The sequence below is a fragment of the Anopheles merus genome, chromosome 2L (genome assembly GCF_017562075.2).
Source record: "Anopheles merus strain MAF chromosome 2L, AmerM5.1, whole genome shotgun sequence".
Classification (NCBI taxonomy): Eukaryota; Metazoa; Arthropoda; class Insecta; order Diptera; family Culicidae; genus Anopheles; species Anopheles merus.
In genome coordinates this window covers 52,525,206-52,544,156 of record NC_054083.1, presented here as the reverse complement: position 1 = coordinate 52,544,156, position 18,951 = coordinate 52,525,206, and the positions used below count along the sequence as shown (strand labels likewise).

Below are 18,951 nucleotides of genomic sequence, written 5' to 3'. Positions count from 1 at the left end.
CAGCAAGGATGTACTTTGGCCAGGCCTTTGATTCGCAGGATGTAGGTAGACGGTGTCTCGTCCTCCGCACACTACTAGAAAGCTTTGCATGCAAATCGATTGACCTATTTTAACAATCGATAGGACCACACCGTTTCTCCATTTCGTTTCGTTGCGTAGTAGTGTAAGCAAGGCGCAAAAAGGCTTTCCCATCGGTTGGCGTTAAGTAAAAGCATACTTCTTCCAAGAGTGAAGGTCACCCTTATGGTTTGAGGCTTGAGGATGAATGATTGGAGGGAAGTTGTGTACAACAGTAACCTGATAACCAACGGAAATTTTACAAGACAAATGGGCCACACCGAGAGCATAAAAGGTACACACCATAAATGAATTAATTTCAACCATCGGCAAGGTGTCACCACTTCTGTAGGAGGAGACCATCATTCGAAAAATTAATGCCTTTTTATCTTTGCCAAAAGATGCCACTACTAGAACCTGGTTCTTCGTGGTTCGCTCATTTCATTGCATCGCAAAAGTCAAGTCAAGGGGCAAAATGCTTCTCCTACTACTTGTCGGTGCCTCGCTTAGGTGTGTGACCGAGGAAAATTTCCCACCAACCAAGCGAAAGCCCATTAATTCATCGTTTTCGCTTCTCTTCCCAACCCATCATTTGCTCGGAAGGAACGTTCGGTACAAGTAGCAGCCCGCCCCCCATCAACAGTTTTGTTTTTCCTCCGCTCCGGCCACAGGCACAGCAGCAGCTTTTCCATTTCCTTCTTAGTGCCTCTGCTGGGTTGGTTTCCTTTCGGGGGGATTTTTTTATTCCGTTGCTTCGTGCTTCGACATTTCCCGCATGTGTACACACCATCACCACCACCACCACCAGCAGTAGCATTTAATCGGGTGACATTGATGAGGTTGAGGTTAGAAGGTTAACGAACAACACGAACCTTCTTGGGGAGGAGCTTTGTGGCTGTGTGTGTGTGCGTGCGGGGCTGAGTTTTTCCCTTTTTCCTTCCTTTGAGATGGATTGATGAAGAAGACACAGAATAGCACACGGTCAGTGGAAAAGTGGGCATATGAATTTGATTATGTCATATATACTGCCCTCCCCCCGTATCCTTTTCCTTCCTTTGTGTGTGTGTGTGTGTGTGAATGCTGACCTAAAGTGCATCTTTTTGCGGTGTGCTGATGCTTCTCATTTATCGGGGGCATTTTAACCAACGCAAATTCATACCGTTGCCGTACGCAGAACGAAACGGGGAAACAGGAGAGAAGGTCAAACGTTAACCCGTTTCCATAACACCTCCAAATTGTGTAGATATGTATATATATGAGACCCAACGACAACGACGACGGGCGTCTATAACGAGCGCTTGTGTTTGTGGTGTGCGTCAATGTTTGAAGGAATGTTTGGGGACTGGGGGGCGGACCGCCAAGGACTGCTCGGGTAGGCACTTTTTACTCTAACCATACAAAACGGAGAGGAGGGGGCAGCACGAGATTGTAGTAACCAGGGCGGGGGAAAAAAGCGACGGTAACACTGGCCTTGGCTTTTCCAACCCGTTCCACAAACTCCGGCCGGGGAAGGCAACAACCAACCAGAGTACCACCGACGACCGTGCGACGCCCTTCGGTAAACGTTTGCTTACTCTCTCTATCTCTCTCTCTCTCTCTCTCACTCTCTCTCCCTCTGTGTGTGTGTGTGTGGGTACTAATTATACATGTCGCTTTACCGTCCGGCATTGGGGAGGAACGAGGAAAAACAAGCTATAAGAAAAACGTACCATAAACTAACTTCCTAGACGCTGGCTAGACTGGAAGCGTCCAAATTAGGGGCAGCCTGAGACATCATCCCTCCATCCCTCTCTCACTGGTCCACTACAATTGATGTGGACAAATTATCCACATTTAGATAGTGTGCCCAAGAAGTGCTTTCTTTTTACGTGTGAGCTTTTACTGCCTCCACAAAAACACTCCAAAAAAACGGGGAAATGGGGAAAACCCCACAATTTCCATCCTTCGCCAAAAATAAATCCCTCTTTCTCTTTAGATCGCTTGTCTGCCCCTGCCTGCCTGTCTGTCAATTCTATCGTCCTGGGGAGCAACACACACACACACACACACACATTTCACTCAACGCCACCACCACCCACCAGCCACCCAGAAAAATTGCAGCTGTTGTCATTCAGAATTTCAGAATGGGGCGAGTTTTGTTGAAAAATGGAAAGAAACACACGTCGATCAATCGCTATGCGATATAAAAATGCCGCAATTCGGTGGGTGAACCAATGACCGACTATTCTCCCAGCCCAGCCCCCTGCATTGTATGTCTGTGTCGAGGTGAGATTTGGTGTCTTTTTATTTTTTTATTTTCGGACGTTTATTTTCCACCAAACGCGAAAGCTGTGCGCTTTTTCAGTGCCTGTTTGCCTGGTTTATGTATGAGGGGGTGTGTGTGTTGATGCAGTGAAGCTGTTTTTTTGCCCTTTCATCGGGACAAGATATCCCTTTCATCGTGAAGGACACACACAAACGCCATCTTCAAAGGACGACGACGACGAGTGGTGTCGAATACATTTTTAATCATTTTCTTCGCATCCGCAGTGAGCAGAGAGAGAGAGAGAAGAAGTTGCCTGCTTTTTGGGAACGATAAACGCACACACACACCCGCAATCCTAGGCACATAAAGTGGCACATTTTAAACAGCCTTTAGACTGAGCTTTTTTTGGCCGAACGTATGGTGAAGAAACAGCAGTCGTTCTAGAGAAGAGGTTTATCGCCGTGAGGTCGTATAAGATAGTGCGCTGTAGCAGTCCACCTGCCACCCCCCCCCCCACCCCTCTTGAGGCTAAAGAACGTCTGAGTGAGCTCCCCAACAAAATGAATCATAAAATAAAGCCCACCCTGCAGGAGTTTTCTTAGGAGATGAAAAAACCACAACACTGCACCGCCCCGCGCCCCACGCCGTGACGTCAACAGATGGCAGAGAGAGAGAGAGAGAGAGAGAGAGAGAGAGAGAGAGAGAGAGAGAGAGAGAGAGAGAGAGGATTGATTTTCCAACGACACTTGAAGCACATTTTGAAGACCACCAAAAAGGCAAAACCATTAAAACGGGACCGGATGACGACACAAACAGAGTTAAAACCCGGCACAGTGTAATCGAAGGGCTCCTTCGCTAAAAAGTCTTGATGAATATTTAACGACTGGTAGTGGTGGTGGTGGTGGTGGTGGACCCACCCTTACTACTACTACTGTGTGTCGCTCTCGCAATGTCAATAAACAAAAAACCAACACGCCACATCGATTTGTTGGCGCTTGTTTAAACACATTCCAAATGGAGGGCTGAGGAGCAAAGCGAACAGTATCAATTTCCAGATGGGAGTGGAAAACGGGCCAGCGACACTGCTGCATTAAGCACAGGAAATTAAACAAACTCTTAAAGGGAAGCTTTTGTCCAAAAGCAGACAAAAAATGGGGCGAAAAAAGCATCCCAAAAAACTAGAGACGGCCACAAAGAATAAAGGAGGATAAAATCATCCAAAGCTCTAGGAACCACCGGCAGCACCACAAAGCGCGCTCTACACACACTCGTCGTCGCTACAACAACGAGACACACAAAAAAAAAAATAGGAACGACTCTAACTAAAGTGACGACTACTGGGCCGTCTGCTTCTTCATTCACCATCGCGTGGGGTAAAATTGGCAAGCGCCAGCAGGCAACGCAAGGGAGGAGGCTTTTCTTTGAGCAGGCTAGAGGAAAACGAAGCGATTTAGACAGCTTATCTACTTCAAAAGCCGGTCACAACAAGCCGGACATGGTGATTAGGCTAGTAGCGAGCGAACGAAGAGGATGACATTGATTGACGGACACAAAGGGATTGGTTACGAAATCGCCCCACATTCGATGGCGGCTTGCGCTGGGAAGGTCGAAGTTGAGCTGGTGGACTTTAAGGGGGGGGGGAGAGAATTTAGATTAGAACTGATAACACCGCATACTGCTTTTACTGCTGCTTGTGACTAATTATTTGTTGCTTGGGGAAATAGGGAAACCAACAGCACCCTTACACACAGCCACCAACACACAAACGCACACCTGAATTTTAGATAGCGAGTTTTAATCGCAATGCAATGCAGATAATGAGATACAGCTACAAGGGGAAAGGGGGTCGACACCGCGTTGTGTGCCGAGTGTGCAAAAATCGCACCCAAAAGCCTCTCCCGTCGAACGAAGGGGAAGGGTTGAAGGGCCCAGAACCACAATCAAAAGGAATTGGGTCGGAAAATTTTGCATACATGAGATAGTAGTAGAATGACGACGATAATAATAATGAACGACGGCTGCTAAACTAAAATCAACACACATCTGGCGTGCGCGGAGGGGGGTTTGGTGAACCAATACTAAACACAATGCGTGTGAAACTCGTCAGCTGGTTGGGTTGGTTTTGCACTTTTCCAAGGAAGCTGTGTCAAACCTTGGTGTAGGAATTCCAGAAACGCGTACCAGGAGGGCGTGGAAGGAGCAAAGGCGTGTGTTAGTTTTACGGTTTTCGCCTGCGGATTTTTCCAACCGTTTTGTGTGTGTGTGTGTGTGTGTGTGTGTGTGTGTGTGTGTGTGTGTGTGTGTGTGTGTGTGTGTGTGTGTGTGTGTGTGTGTGTGTGTGTGGTAGGGGATGTGGGTGGCAGTTTGCAAACGCCCGATCAATCTCGCGTGTATTGATTTGGTGTGTAATTAAAGGGAGGGCGGGCGAGAGTGGAGCATTTCTAAAAACCTCCCACTTCATTACGTGCTGGAATTTCATCCCTCCCCATAAGTGTACTTTTAGGTTAGAGCTATGTTCTAAGTTACAAGCGACTCCCACTGCACCCCCTCCTCAACCAGTCCTGCGCACGAGAAATCATAAATCAGGGCCAAAAATTTAAACATTTGCGCAATTAACGAACCGATTTCCAAAAAACGACATGCGGAAAGGTCGCATGCTGGCGTCTGACAAGCGTCAAAACAGCCCCCCCGCAAATAACCTCCTCCACCCTTCAATCACACACACACACACACACACACGCACACTTTATCGGCGTTGGTACCTTTGATTGCCTTTGGGCGTTTTCGGGTTAAAGCGTTTGCGGAGAGAGCGCGCGCCAAGGAAGCGCGCTCGCGGCGTTCGGCCAAATATAAATAAAATATTCCACACAGACTCACACACACCGGAAAATGGGTAGCTTATGAGGGGAGAGGGGGGGAGGGGGGGGGGGTTCGCGTCGTCGTTACGCAAAAAGTCAACGGGCACACAGACACACCGGGGCGTGACATTCGCACGGCGGGACATTACCGGAGTGGTGGGCCAACAACCGGCCGACTCCTTCCATCCGGTTTTCGTTGGTAAACCTTTTTTTGTGCTGTGTTTTGCTTTTGCTTTTGAGAGTGTTGAGAGCGATGATGTCATCGATTAAATTTTGCGCCTCACACGACAAACGCGCCCGAAGAAGATGAGAAGAGTAGTGCGTTGTGTGGCGGCGGGAGTGAAATCGCAAAGCGCACTGAAAACTACCAGCGATTCTTGGTGGGTGCCATTTTAATACAAAACGGTGAGCTTCTGTCCCAGAGAAGAGACAGGGCAGGAAATGGTGACTGCCGGAACAACAATCTTATCGATCGCGGCGAGAAGAGGACAAACCTCGGTCTAAGATCGAAATCATCACTATCTTTTCCAGAAGTGCTTGAGAAGTGTGTAAATCAAAGACACGAGATGGGGCCGAAAGCCACGTATTCGCATTTCCGCGAGGCACAACGCGCCTTATCATAACCAACGGGCGAAAGGCAATTAAGGGAAATGCTGCACTGCGAATGATGCACTTGAACAGTGAGAGAAAGAGAGAGAGAGAGAGGGGCTGCCGCCGCCACAGTCCGGCCCCATCAATTAAGGCCGGCCCGGGTCTGGTTTGCGCTGGTTTGAACAACGCATCAACAATCACGACTGACTGACTGACTGGCTCTTCAACCGATTGCCCTCCTTTAGACGTGTTTTTTTTCTTTATTCCTCTCATCACAAGTTGCACACCGAGTCGTTTATGCTTTGAAAATCAAACTTTAACGCTCACAAAAGTTTCCTTAAATCACACGCACTTATCTATTAACAACACAAACACACACACGAAACACGCAACAAGAACTGCACCGCCTCAAAACGAACGCTTAATTCCAAGACTTCCACGCGTATACTAAAACGCGCTTTTTCGATACTTGCTACCGCCTCCAGCCACACACTCGTGCCACACACACCTTAACTGAAGGGGTTGGTGGTGGCGGCACGCGCGATCGCTGCATTTGGAAAAAGCACACCCATACACAGGCCCCGCTGCTGTTGCTGGTGGTAGTGGTAGTGGTGTGCGTGTGTTGTTGTGGTGCTTTGTTTTGGAACGCGAGATCGCGAGTGGCCGCCACACACTCAAACACGCATCGTTCGATTTCCAACCCCTTCCTTTTGTTGTTTCTCAAGCCCCTTCCCTGTCCCTGCTCTTTAAACATTCTATCCCTTCCCTCTCTTTCCCCCAACACGGTGCACCCAATTAGTCATACCCACAACGCTGGAGCGGGGGGCTGAGGAGTTGTGACCTATTCCGAACAAACGAGTGTGATGTCACGTCGGTGTGTTGTTGTCATCATTGAGTTATTTTAAATTCCGGTCCACTCGTTCCTGTGTGTGTGTGTGTGTGTGTGTGAGAGTGTGTCACGAGTTAAATAAATGAATCAGTTACACATTTGGGTGTGTTTGGGTTTTTGCTGCCTACCTTCTCTCCGTTTTCGTAAAATAAGCCCCTTTTATACCGCGAAATGTTAATCAATTCGCGCACTAACCTGGTTGCATTAATGATGCATCTTTGCCCAACCGTAAACAAACGCTTTGCAACAAAGAACAGAGCGAATGGTGTGGGGTTAAAGAGGGCCAAAAGGTCCAAGGTGACTACGGCAAGCAAGCAAGAGAAATCATTCGCACCACAAGAACACGATGAAAATGGTTAGCGCATTCAAATTAACGTCCAGATGGTAATAGAAGATGGCGGCCGGCAAGACTGCAACCGATCACCGCAAAGCCGCGGCATTCCAGCCAGTATACATACAACGGGCATGACATCACGTGCGACAGCCCAACAGTCCCACACACCCAGGTCCACGTGCACGCGGCAATACGCACCGCACCGCCCCCGACACTTGCGCGCATGTGCGAGCGAGCAGCAGCTGATCGTACGATGCCCGGCCCGCACGCGTTGCTCAAGTGGAGATCATGTCCATCCGCTGTTCCCTGTGCGGTGCTGGGTAGAGTACTCCGAGCGCGCAAGAAGAAGCAAAAAGCACCCCGAAGGTGAACTCATGAACTGTTATTTTTAATTCTCAATGCCACCGTCATCACCAACCACACACGCACCATCATCACCGCCGACTGCTGGTTTGGATGACAAAATTCAGCAGCAAAAGCAGAAGAAAGCAAACCAAAACAAGAAAGAGCGTATCGTACGATTGCGCGCGATCGACGATTTTCCTCTCGGGCGCATCTGCATCTTGTGGACATTCATATCCTCCCTCTCCCTCAGAGGCTGCTGCCTCCGCAAGCCACGTGAATGTAACGTGGTTGCCTCGGTGGCACTCTCGTACGGTGGTGTGCTGATGAGAAGGAAATAATGCTAATCAAGCTGCCGGCCTGGTGAGCATGATGATGATGATGATGATGAGGATCGTGTGTTGGTGATGGTGACGATGTTGTTACTTTCGGTGATGTAATTCGATCGAACTGTAACGTAAGGCTACAATAGATTGGGCGAATCATCTCATTGCTTGTGGCGGCTTGCGGACGATCAATATGACTCAATTATTGTACGAAATGAAATAAATAAACTCAGGTGAATCAGTGCACATACAGTGTGACTGTTGTAGACAATTGATTATTCATCAGAATTGTTGCAATAGAGGGTTTTTCAGGGGTTCTCATAGTTGTGGAACACTTTCTTGACTGCTATCTTGAGGGAAGTGAAATTCATATGGTGAAAATTGGACTCTAGGCACCCTTTTTGGGCTAGCGCCTTAGAAATTCCTATTGGATTTATCCAACAAGTGTGCTATGTAGCCCAATTCCCATTACATTAGGTTCAATTCATCTAAGAAAGAGTCAATAAAGTGTCGCACAGCTATGAGAACTCCAGGAAAACCCTGTAAGATCAACACAACCATTCAGACTGGACACGTCTTGTTTGTAGAGTGAAGGAGAAACCTCGAAGTGAATGAACTATTTGTCATAATTCTAGTTAGAATTTTGAATCGTACTGGAAGATCTCCAACACTCGAACTCTAAAATACTCTTGCTCTGCGCCAGTGTGTGACACGCCCGAGGGGTCATTTACCAACCTTTTTATTCCGTCGTCGGTACGACCGTAATAAGACTTAAAACAGCTCCCCTTCTCCCCAGTGGGAGAACATTTATAGCCCTTCTTCGTCTTTACAACTCAACGCAGCAAAGCGTGCTCTTCACACTTTTACACACACCAGCGCGGACGAACACACGGAGGACTTTTGTAACTTTATTGCTCAAACAGCGCTGCACACGATGGCCATTTTCATGCTGCCAAAGTTCGCCACTGCAAGAAGTATCCCGCGACTCGACAGTTTCGACAACTGCACAATAACCTTGTCACAATTTGCCCGTAATGGTTACACAGTGCACAAACACACACACACACTCACACTCTATTGGGCCGTCTCTCTCCCTTTCCGTTTTACTACCTGTGGCTTCAACTCTATTGGACGCCTCAACGCCGCCGCCGCCGACTGTGATGGATTTAGTGTTGAAAGTGTTTTTGCTCCTTTTCTCAACCCAAAGTCGATGGTGGGGGATGGAGCACAAACAGAGGGCGGAGGGGTCGAACGGGCTCGTGTTACTTTAAAATCAATGTTGGCCCACATTTGGGCGTTTTTTTTTGCAGCGCAACAAAATATCCAACCGGCTATGACATAAGCGCCACGCAACGGGACGGGTCGCGTGTTTTCGGAGCTAAAGGGGCAATTCAATGTCGGGAAAAATCGAAAGTAGTTTTCGTGCGGGTCTGCCAGGGCTGCAAAGGTCACTGAGGTATGCCGTGCCCATGGAAGGGGGTGGAAAGAAATTAAAAATTCCCAAGCCAGTGGGGGTTGGAGAAAGTGTGTCTCGCTCGTGAAAGTGCGCGCTTTTCTTTAATGATGTGTCTGGCAAGGGCGAATAGTTTAATCAGTAGGCAACTATACCATGGCCAGGATGACTCCGGGACCTTTCCGATTCGTTCTATTGTTGCGCAGTTGTGTTTCTAAACACGTTTGAGAAATGGAACAAAACTCTCTCCCGAACAAACGAAACCGACGCATTTGTCACCGTTTTGGAGTTAATTATAAGTTCCTCCTCCCCCTTTCGTTACAATGTCGCGGTGCACGTGTGTGTGTATGCTAATAGTAATCGTTGAATAGTAATTCCCCTGTCAGGATCAGCAGCATTTTGTTTGAAGCTTTCGCTGATCCGATGCGCATCGTCATGGTTCGCGTGACACCGGGGAAAAAGGAAGAAGTCATCCCCCACACCGACCATCGTGGGTCGTCGTCGTCGTCTCAGTGGGAATATTCAAAAATGAAATCGAAAGCATCGGTAGTTTCAAACTGAATAAAGAGGAGCGATGGGGGGGGGCATGCCTTGCGATCCTTCTTCCACCTTCATCTCACTCATCAACAAAAGACGACGGCGGCAACACACACACACAGACACAAAAAAGGGTCGTCTCAACAGAGAGCACTCGCGGGTGGACGCATTGCAGTGGCGGATTTGCCAGATGACTTTTCTTTTGTCGTGGCACAAAAGCGTCCTTCCTCCCTCGCGACTTTCACCCCAGCGGGTAGTGCGGCGTGACAGCGAGAAAAGCAGAGAACACAAGTTGCAGAACGATAAAGCGACGAGAATCGCTTGTCATTCGTCTTGGGACGATGAAAAGGACTCGCGCCGCTCCCTTAAGAGGCTTAACTGGTGCTGTTGCTGCAAGAAAACTGCTCCCGACGACTGCCGACTACATTGGTGCAGTGTAAGTTCCAGTGATTCCCCACTCGTCGGGGGATTAGCGTGATGCATAAATTATTCGATTAGAGCTATACACTCGGGCCAACCGCGCATCGTAGGTGGATCTCAGCAGTGGCCGTGGAAGGTCATATTTATCAACTACACGTCCCAAACCCGGGCTCGGGAGATTGTTTGGGAGGAGTGCGAGACGATCACTAACATCGTGCTGCTTCGGCAGAGTACACACTACCAAGCACCAATCGGAGCAACTTTTGACAGCGCCCCATTGGTAATAGGACCCGGCGGGATGGGGGGATTTTCAGGTTGATTAGAGAGCACAAAGAGGGAACAACACCTCCTCCTCCTTCTCTACTCTGCCTCGTGCGCAGCACAACCGTATGTTTTAAGGGTGATTTTTCGCTTATCACGATCACACACACACACACATACACACCAATTTTGCAAGGTCATTGACTGGCCCAACCACGATAGGGAGAGAGAGAGAAAAATGCCCACAACGAAAATGCAAACGACGCAAACAGCATGATAAACTTATCAACCGTTGATTAATTTATGACAGTTGATAAACTTGTCGCTAATAATAAATGTGAACCCATTTTTCTCCCAAAATGCTTTTGCCGCCCTTTTTTTCTGCACACTCGTTTTAGTAGCGAGTGCCCGGGTGTCGGGTGCAAAGCCATTTATCTTGAAGTTGAAAAAAAACCTTGCGTCGTTGCAATGATGAGATATTGAAAGACAAATTTGCCACCTCTGAGGGGTTGTGTGAGAGGTTTGCGTGTTTTTGTTGAAGTACCCTCACTACATGTGCTTGTGTGTGTGTGTGTGTTTGTGCGGAGGTGTTTAGCAAAATTATGATAATTTTTCAGATGGATGGGGAAAAAGAAAAAGGTGTGAAAATGCACAAAACCCACACCCTTCGTCGTCGCACGTGTTTCTCTGTTTTGAGCTTGAACTGTTAATAATGCTCCAAGTAGGTGCTTCACAATGCATTGTATTATTGTATGAATTGTTTAAATAAATTGCCGAGCTTTTGAAAGGTGTTCTGCATAACGAAGAAGAACGAAATCCTTCAATTGGTAATTAAAAATTAAAATTGAGTTATTTGTTTTCCCCCAGTGGCGAAGAAGCTTGTAATTGTGTGATAATTTGCTTGATGTTTACGGTTTGAACAGAAGATTTATCGATATAAACAGTGTCGCTCACGCGACGTGAGTACCAGTGAGCGTATGCATAGGCGGTGAGCGTATGCGTAGGCGCCTACGGTGAGCGTAGGCGGAGCTTAGTAGTACCACTACTACTAAGCCGACAAAACTGTTTCCTTGCGGAACACATGCATCAGAGCTGCGCGGCAACAAGCGCAAGTTGGCAAACTTGCGCACAGGAACCCTGGTTCGATTCCGCGTAGCGATTACTATTTTCTTCTTACGTTCCAGAACAGGATTACACTAAAATACGGAAAAAACGTTTTACTAAATATAATTATATTTTCGCGGAAAATGCTCTAGGCAATCGCTAGAGCAGCATGTTGCTTGTAAACGACTCCAGTGGAAGAAAAATAAAATAAGAGGAGCAAAAGGAGAAATTTTGTGCAAGAGACTATTACTTCCGATTATTCCGAAAGTATTTAGATCCGTTCCACACAAGCCCTGTACTCCCTTCGAGACCCTACCCAAGGCAATCTTGACTGGACACTACTTGGCGAGAAGGCGTGGTCACCATCCTCTCCTTTACTACCCGGGCTCGTTCCCTCGTGTCAACTGACCAAGGTGTTCGACATTGGCAGGATTCCCCTTCCGTCCGCATAGGCCCCCGCAAGCTTGGGGCAACTAGCTGGAAGGCAGCCGTGAGGCGCGAATCTCTGTCGGTGAAGACGCTGCGGGAGGGAGGCACTTGGTGCAAGACCGTGGTCGGCGGGTCCGCTTCGTCCATCCGCTTCGACAGCACGGGAAGGCAGCGGGCATATATTTGCCGCACGGAAGCCGACGGCATCGCCAGGACCAGTCTCCTTCGCGGCTGGTCGGTGCACGACGGAGGCCGGGCGACAAACAGAGACAGAAATAAACAACTTTATGAACCATTAGGCAGAGCAAGCTATGAGTTAACGATGTGTCGAAATGCTTCCCTCCCCCAGCTTACTTTGGCACATTTTTTGAATGAAAACCGATCTCGACCGCCGCCAGAACGACCAGCGCCGGAATTTCCTCTGACAGTGTGTCTCGGGAGCATCTCGTGCCACTACTACTGCTGCTGCTCGCGATGCTGGCAAATTGAGGGAAAAATCGATGCCGGTCAAGTAAAGCCAGCAACACCCTAAAGATAGCTCCAATCGGAAAAGCGGAGATGATTGTGTGTCGCTGTGCTGTGGTGTGTTGATGCAAGTCCCCTCGCGCGTCCCACCGAGAAGGCGAGAGAGCAAAGTGAAAATGACACCCCACCATCGGGGGAAAAAGCACCACCGAGACACACACACACACAGCAGGATGAGAAAAACAACGGAAGCAAAGAAAGCAACACACAAAAAAAAAGATATCCGAAATCGTTTTCCCGTCGCTTTTTCGTCGACATCTTGCGCTGGGGTGGTGCACCATAGTTTACACAGAGCGGTCACACACCGAGCTGCGGCGGTTAATTATTTCAACTCAAATCACTGCACAAACACACTCGCATCTCTGCATCGTATTAGAACGGGAAAGGAAACAGAAGACGGCCATCGATTTGCTTGTTTCTTATGGGCAGAAAGGAAAAGGGACACTTACCAAATCAACCGACAGGCCGCACATGTCGGCAAGCCAGGTGAACACGCGGCTTCCATCGTAGTAGGCGTTCGCCCCGATGATGGTGGCTATTTGTTGCATCTTGTTGATGTTGTGCTGCCACGCCGTTTGTGGGGTGGGCGTGGTGTTGGTGGTGGTGGATGGGGGTAGAACGCTCGCCGCCGTCAGCGAGTCTGCGAGTCTTCGGGCCCGGCGGTCTCAAACCCACGGCACGACTGCCCTCTTCACTGGCCGACTGTTTACTGCCTGCTGGGAAGGGCACACACGATATAAGCGATTCAAGCTGGACAATGGGACGCGGTAGATATGAAGGGGTGGAAGATACGATAATGCACAATCCCCCCCCCCCCTGCCCCAGCGTCTCGACACTCACTCACACACTATCGCACAAACACACACACACACACACATGCGCTCGAAACCGGCTCTGGGCGAGATCGGATGATTTCCGATGACAAGCGCGAAACGGGCACCTGCCCTGGCTGCCCTTCTATTCTTACTACCGCTCGCTCGCTCACACACGCCTTTGTCTACTAATCCCGCCTGAGCGACGGGTGGGGTGGGGTGCGCGGGTGCTCTATTTATCTAGCTCCGTTCCGTTCGCTCCCACGCGCGCAACCAGTGCGGTGCCAGGTATGGGGTAAATGGCCCCGCGTGCTCACTGACACAACGCTGGGCTCGCGAGGACACAACAATGGAACGAAGCCAGCGCCTGCTGCGAACAACAGGAAATGCACGCTCGCACACACTCACACAAACACACCTGTGCGTCGCAATTCGCAAGGACGGTGCGAAAGGATCTCTTCTCCAGCTTTTACAGCAAAATCTGCTCTTTTTTATGTAATGCAACACAACAAATCAACAACACACACTCCCGCTTCGGTTGATCTCGCACACACTCGCACACAGTAAGCCACACACACCTGCTGCTTTAGCCGACTTTTCTCTCGCGAATGGAAGAATGATTTGCCTTTGGCGGTGAGGGCTTTGAACCCTTCCTTCGCGGGGACGTCTTTCGACTCGATTGCACTGACCTGTCGTTCCCGGTTCACCTAGTATAGCCCTTGGTGCTCGTGGTTTTCACTCTACACCACCCCCACACACACAATAATAAAAAGCAAAATGAAAGAAAAAAACTACCCCGTAACGACCGTCGTCGTGTCTTGGACGTCTCGGAGGGAAGCAGGAGGAGAGTGGATCTGGTAAAATTTGGCCGTGACACATGCGCTTACTTCGAGATGCTGCGGCACACCGCTCTCTGTTGCCGTGCGCCCGTGTGAACACACGATTATGGAAGGCGACTGGGTTGTTGCACGGAATTGGGCCGGTTCGCTCGGCTGTGGGACAATCCCTCGGATTGGTGGGCTAAAAAGCGAGGATTAATTTTGCCGGACACCCACACACACACACACACACGCGCGGTGCTACTGATTTTGTTCGCAATTCTTTACGTTTCCTTTTGCACCTTCGACCCGACCGACTATCGAAAATGGTTCATGATTCCGGTCACGACCGCTCGGAAGAGGATAGATTTGCAGGTTCACACCCGTCTCGCAGCGCTCACTGATGTTTGTGCTTTGGTGGTGATGTTCGCTGCTGTTTCGCTGTGTGAATGTGTACCTGTCGCGAGGTTGGCTCATGGCAAGCGACAATGACAGGTTAGCTCGAATAATAGAGGGGAAGTTGATACATAAATGAGGAAAAGCTTCTAGTTTGTGTAAAATAGCGAGAAAAATACATAAATCTTACAAAAAAAACATATTTTAAAGCGTTTCTGAAGAAAATTGGGTTTAAAAATAATTTTTCATATTAGCAAAATTGCTCATTGTGCGTTGCCCGTTTGACATCACTGACGGCAGTTTGACATTTGCTGTTCGTCGACAATTTTGACAGTGGAAAATAATCGATGAAAAACAAAGTCCACAAAATTATTTAAAAATCACAATTTAACTTCAATATCCCTTCTTAAGCTGTATTTGTGAACTTTTCCCTAAATTACATAAACTTTTCCAATTATTAATTGTCCCCTTGCTCGTGCTCCTATCCCGCGCGTTTTCGAGTTTGGCTTGACAGCGCTGGCAGGCCGAACGGTGTTTGTTTACGGCAATTTCACAATCTTTGTTTGTCTCCGGCTGGACACCGCACAGGACGCCAATGCAAAATGAGCGAGCCGAACGACTCCTCCTCGAAGCAGGAACACCTGTCCGATTACCAGCGCCGGCGTATTGAGGAAAATCGTCAGAAGGCAATCAATCTGCGGCAGGCCCGCCTGCTAACTCACCCGTACAACAGCTCGGACCGCAAGCAGCCGACGGAAACGGCCGTTTCGGTGAACAATGTGATCAAAGTGTCCGGTACGAAGTACGTGGACAGTGGCGGCGGTTTCCTGATCGAACAGCGCACCAATCCGACCGAGGAAGAGGCGAAGCAACAGGAGGAACCGGTGCCGGAGTCGGACGCCGTGCCCGTGCCCATCGAGTACGATGAGTGTCTGGAGTGTGGGGACCGGTTTGCCGATTCCTATCTGCTGACCACGTTCGACTATTCCGTGTGCGATGCGTGCCGTGAGCCGGAAGGGCAGCACTCGCTAATCACGCGCACCGAGGCTAAGCAGGAGTATCTGCTGAAAGATTGCGATCTGGACCGGCGCGAGCCCGTGCTGAAGTTCATCAGTCGCAAGAACCCGCACAACGTGCGGTGGGGCGAGATGAAGCTGTACCTTCACCTGCAGATAGAAAAGCGCGCGCTGGAGGTGTGGGGCAGCGAGGAAAAGCTGATGCGCGAGAAGGAGGAGCGCGAGGAGAAGCGCGAAGTGGCGAAGGTGAAAAAGTACAACAAACGGTTGAAGGAGCTGCGCATGGACGTGCGAAGCAGTCTGTACGACAAGACGGTTCAGGCGCACGTACATTCCTACGGCGATTCGGAGGTGTACAACGAGGCGGACGATACGTACACGCGCTCCTGCGAGACCTGCGGACATTCGGAGACGTACGAGAAAATGTAAAGGCTTTCCTTGCCGTTCTTCTTCCTAGCATGCTAAGGCCAACACACTCTCTTTCTCTAGGCATTTACGCTGATTTTTGTATTATGTGTGTTTCTTTTTTGTATAATTATCATTAAAACAGATAATTTTAGCTCCACAAGAGAGGAAGCTGAAGTTAACGGAATTGCTTGCTGTGTTTTTCTCTTTCCCTAAACTGTGTGTTACCGCTTTAAGCTACTCTAATTGCTGCTACGCGTCTTGGCCGCTTCCTCCTCTTCTTTCGTCTTTGGCGTGGCCGCCGGTTCCTCAGCGCTCGACGTGGGAAGGGGCTTACGATCTTTCAGCGCCTCACGCACAATGTCCGTCAGCTCCTGTGGCTCCGCGTAGCACACTTTTCCACCTGTAACGAGGGCCCGAGGGAGGATGGTGATGCATTTTCGTTAGAACAAGAGCTCTGTACGGAGTACGCTTAAAAAGAATCAAACAACGATTGTTAAGGGTGGTTGCTGTTGTTTGGTTGTTTATTGAGCTATGCTTGCTTTCCTGTTTTTTTTTTTCGTTTCGAATTCAAAACAACACTCTGTTTCTTCTGTTGACCCTATTTCACCAATAACAAACGCATACTCCCTACACCACAGCACCACTTAACAATCGTTGCTTGCTTGGATGGTTGGAAGTTAGTTGGGGCTGCGTGTTGAACACGGCGCCTAGGCCTCATCGAACGGTTGCGTGACGTCCTTGTAGCCGCCGCGGGCTACCCGCTGCCGTTCGAGTGCTTCCAGCCGGTCGCGTTCGAACTGTGCGTTCGTCTGTTGGTGCGTGTAGTATACGAACCAACCCATCACGAGCAGTGCACCGAGCGCGTAGTAAAATCGAGAATCGAACCGCTCCTTTCGGTACTCGTGTGTGTCGGTCGGATCGTGCGGCTTGTACGTGTCGTAGCCTTCTTGATCGCGGGCCCCTTGCGTGTGCTTGTCGGAAACGTTCGATGAGGACCAGGTGGAGGATGAATTGGAGGAGGAGGATGAGGTGGAAGAGGAGGAGGACGAGGATGATGTGAAGGAGTCGCTGCTAGAGCTTGAGCCCGAAGAGGAGGACTTACCGTCGGTTTTAAACGTTACACCCATTATCTGTCCGGGTGTATCGTCCTCCAGTTCAGCGTACGCCTGGAAAAAAGAACCGTTAATATTCAACCTTTGAGGCTTCACATTCTCCCCCCATACCTGTATCAGGGCTTTTTGCTTCGGTGAAAGCTTGGTTGGAATTTGAATCTTCAAATGTACATAATGATTTCCGCTTCCGTAACTATTCACCCGCTTCAGTCCCTTCCCGGTGAGCGTTATTCGCGTGTGCGACGAGGTACCGGGCGTAATTTGTATCGTCTGATCCTCGTACACACCCTGCACGCGTATCGTTCCACCGAGTATTGCCTGTGAGAGGGAAATATTCGCGTCCGTGTGCACATCCGCACCGTCCCGGCGGAAATAGCGACTCTTTTCCACTCTGCCGAAAAGAACAAAGCGTTACGCGTTAAAGAACGAAAAAGAACCCCCCCCCCCCATTCCTATACATACCTAAACGTAATGAAAATCTCCTTGCTGCCCACATTCATCCGCACCGTCTGTCCATCCTCGATACCGGCCGGCACCGGTACGGTGACGCGCTTTCGCTGCACTGTCTGGCCCTTGCCTCCACACTCCAGGCACGGGTATTTGATGTACATCCGCGTACCCTGACAGTAGCGGCACGTCGAACGCATCACAAACGGCCCCGTCGAGATGGTTTCCATCCCAGTGCCATTGCAGTACTGACACTTGCCCGGCTTGGTGCCCGGTTCGCACCGCGATCCCGTACACTTGGGGCACGTATCGACCACATTCACGTCGATGTCCTTGTTGACGCCCCGGGCCGCCTGGGCAAAGGTAAGATTCATCATCACCTCCTGTGCCCCGCCGAACCCAAACTTGGAGTCGCTGTAATCGTCAAAACCCGTCTGAAAGCCCCCATCGCCGAAGATCTTGCGGAACAGCTCCTCCGGATCGATGGTCGAACGGAACTGCCAGTTCTGGGAGAATCCTTGCGGCCCGGCACCCGGCCCTGGTCCACCGCCCGCACGGCCCATCTGCTCGGACGTCTGCCCGTACGTGTCGTACTCACGGCGCTTCGTTTCATCGCTCAGAACCTACGAGACGGGTAAAGACATCGTGCGATTAGCTTTGTTGTTGTTTTTCCTTTGCTTTTTTTTTCATTATGTAACATCGGTCCCGTTGCTAACCTCGTACGCTTCGGAAACTTCCTGAAATTTCTTCCCCGCGTTCGGATCGTCCTTGTTTGTGTCGGGGTGGTACTTTTTCGCCAGCTGATAGTACGCCTTCTTGATTTCCTTTGGTGAGGCGTTTTTCGTCACACCGAGCGTGCTGTAATAGTCGCTTTTGTGCAGAATGTTTGAAGTGTAGAACGACCGCGTGCTTTGCAGTGTGCTGCCTGGAAGGGGAAAGCGAATTCGTTAGCTGCTGCACTTCCTGCCGATCCGATCCGATCGATCGAGCATGATGTAATCCGGGTGCAATCTTCCACCACTCACATCTGGAACTGGGGGACGGTCGCTGGAGACGGCAGGGGCCACTACTGCTGGCGGCGGCGGCAGCGGTGGTGGTGGAGGTGATTGCCGGTGTGAACAAGTGTCGGCTGATCGGGCTTTGGTTCGTGATGATGCAATGGCACGCACCCACCGTCGCAACACCGGGAACGGCCACTCCGATCGGGGCAGATCGGCCCGGGAATCTGCCGTTCAGGAGGCCAAAGCTTTTCGGTGAGAAAATTTGCAGAATACCTCGCGAACCCATTTTCTCCCGGAAGGTCCGATGTTGGTCGGTGTGTTTTTGGGATTGCTGCAAATGAACTGTCAAATGGCGATTTGTTATTTTGACAGCACAAATGCCGAACCTTCACGAAGCTACCCGAAGCCGATTCGTGGGGGGGAATGGGGGACCGTTTTTGGAAATCGTGAATTGTAGAGAGTAAAAATGATAAAATTCCATATTATGCAATAATAGTTGAAGTTAAATAGTTTGTTATTGAGCATAAAGAGAATACAAAAGAGTTGAACGAAATTATTAAAAATTTGACG

General features: G+C 49.6%; 3 protein-coding genes across 9 annotated transcripts in view; 1 reads left to right on the top strand and 2 right to left on the bottom strand.

Annotated features, from left to right (window-relative positions):
* Positions 1–14,438, bottom strand: part of LOC121593854 (lysophospholipid acyltransferase 1) — a 30,899-nt gene extending 16,461 nt beyond the window's left edge. The window contains exons 1-2 of one of the 6 annotated variants that reach the window (XM_041916595.1): positions 13,979–14,438; positions 12,821–13,087 (exon numbers count right to left, since the gene is read on the bottom strand). In XM_041916595.1, coding sequence (XP_041772529.1) covers positions 12,821–12,919 — 99 coding nt within the window. In that variant the 5' untranslated portion in view covers positions 12,920–13,087; positions 13,979–14,438. Of the gene's footprint in view, positions 1–6,103; positions 6,229–12,820; positions 13,088–13,978 lie in introns of those variants that run through there. The other 5 variants (XM_041916596.1, XM_041916594.1, XM_041916597.1 and 2 more) reach the window with 5 other exon arrangements.
* A 307-nt stretch (positions 14,439–14,745) lies between these two features.
* On the top strand, positions 14,746–16,005 carry LOC121593822 (DNA repair protein complementing XP-A cells homolog). Its single transcript, XM_041916525.1, has one exon. It carries the CDS (start codon positions 15,000–15,002, stop codon positions 15,840–15,842), a length of 843 nt encoding a protein of 280 aa, XP_041772459.1. The 5' UTR covers positions 14,746–14,999; the 3' UTR covers positions 15,843–16,005.
* On the bottom strand, positions 15,920–18,735 carry LOC121593821 (protein tumorous imaginal discs, mitochondrial). 2 transcript variants are annotated; one of them, XM_041916524.1, is made up of 6 exons: positions 18,406–18,735; positions 18,097–18,305; positions 17,396–18,003; positions 17,045–17,324; positions 16,924–16,987; positions 15,920–16,221 (listed from the first exon to the last, which is right to left on the bottom strand). In XM_041916524.1, exons 1-6 carry the CDS (start codon positions 18,665–18,667, stop codon positions 16,061–16,063), a joined length of 1,584 nt encoding a protein of 527 aa, XP_041772458.1. In that variant the 5' UTR covers positions 18,668–18,735; the 3' UTR covers positions 15,920–16,060. The 2 variants fall into 2 exon arrangements, with proteins under 2 accessions (XP_041772458.1, XP_041772457.1); XM_041916523.1 differs by lacking the exon at positions 15,920–16,221 and having other exon boundaries at positions 16,315–16,987.
* Positions 18,736–18,951: the final 216 nt, after the last annotated feature.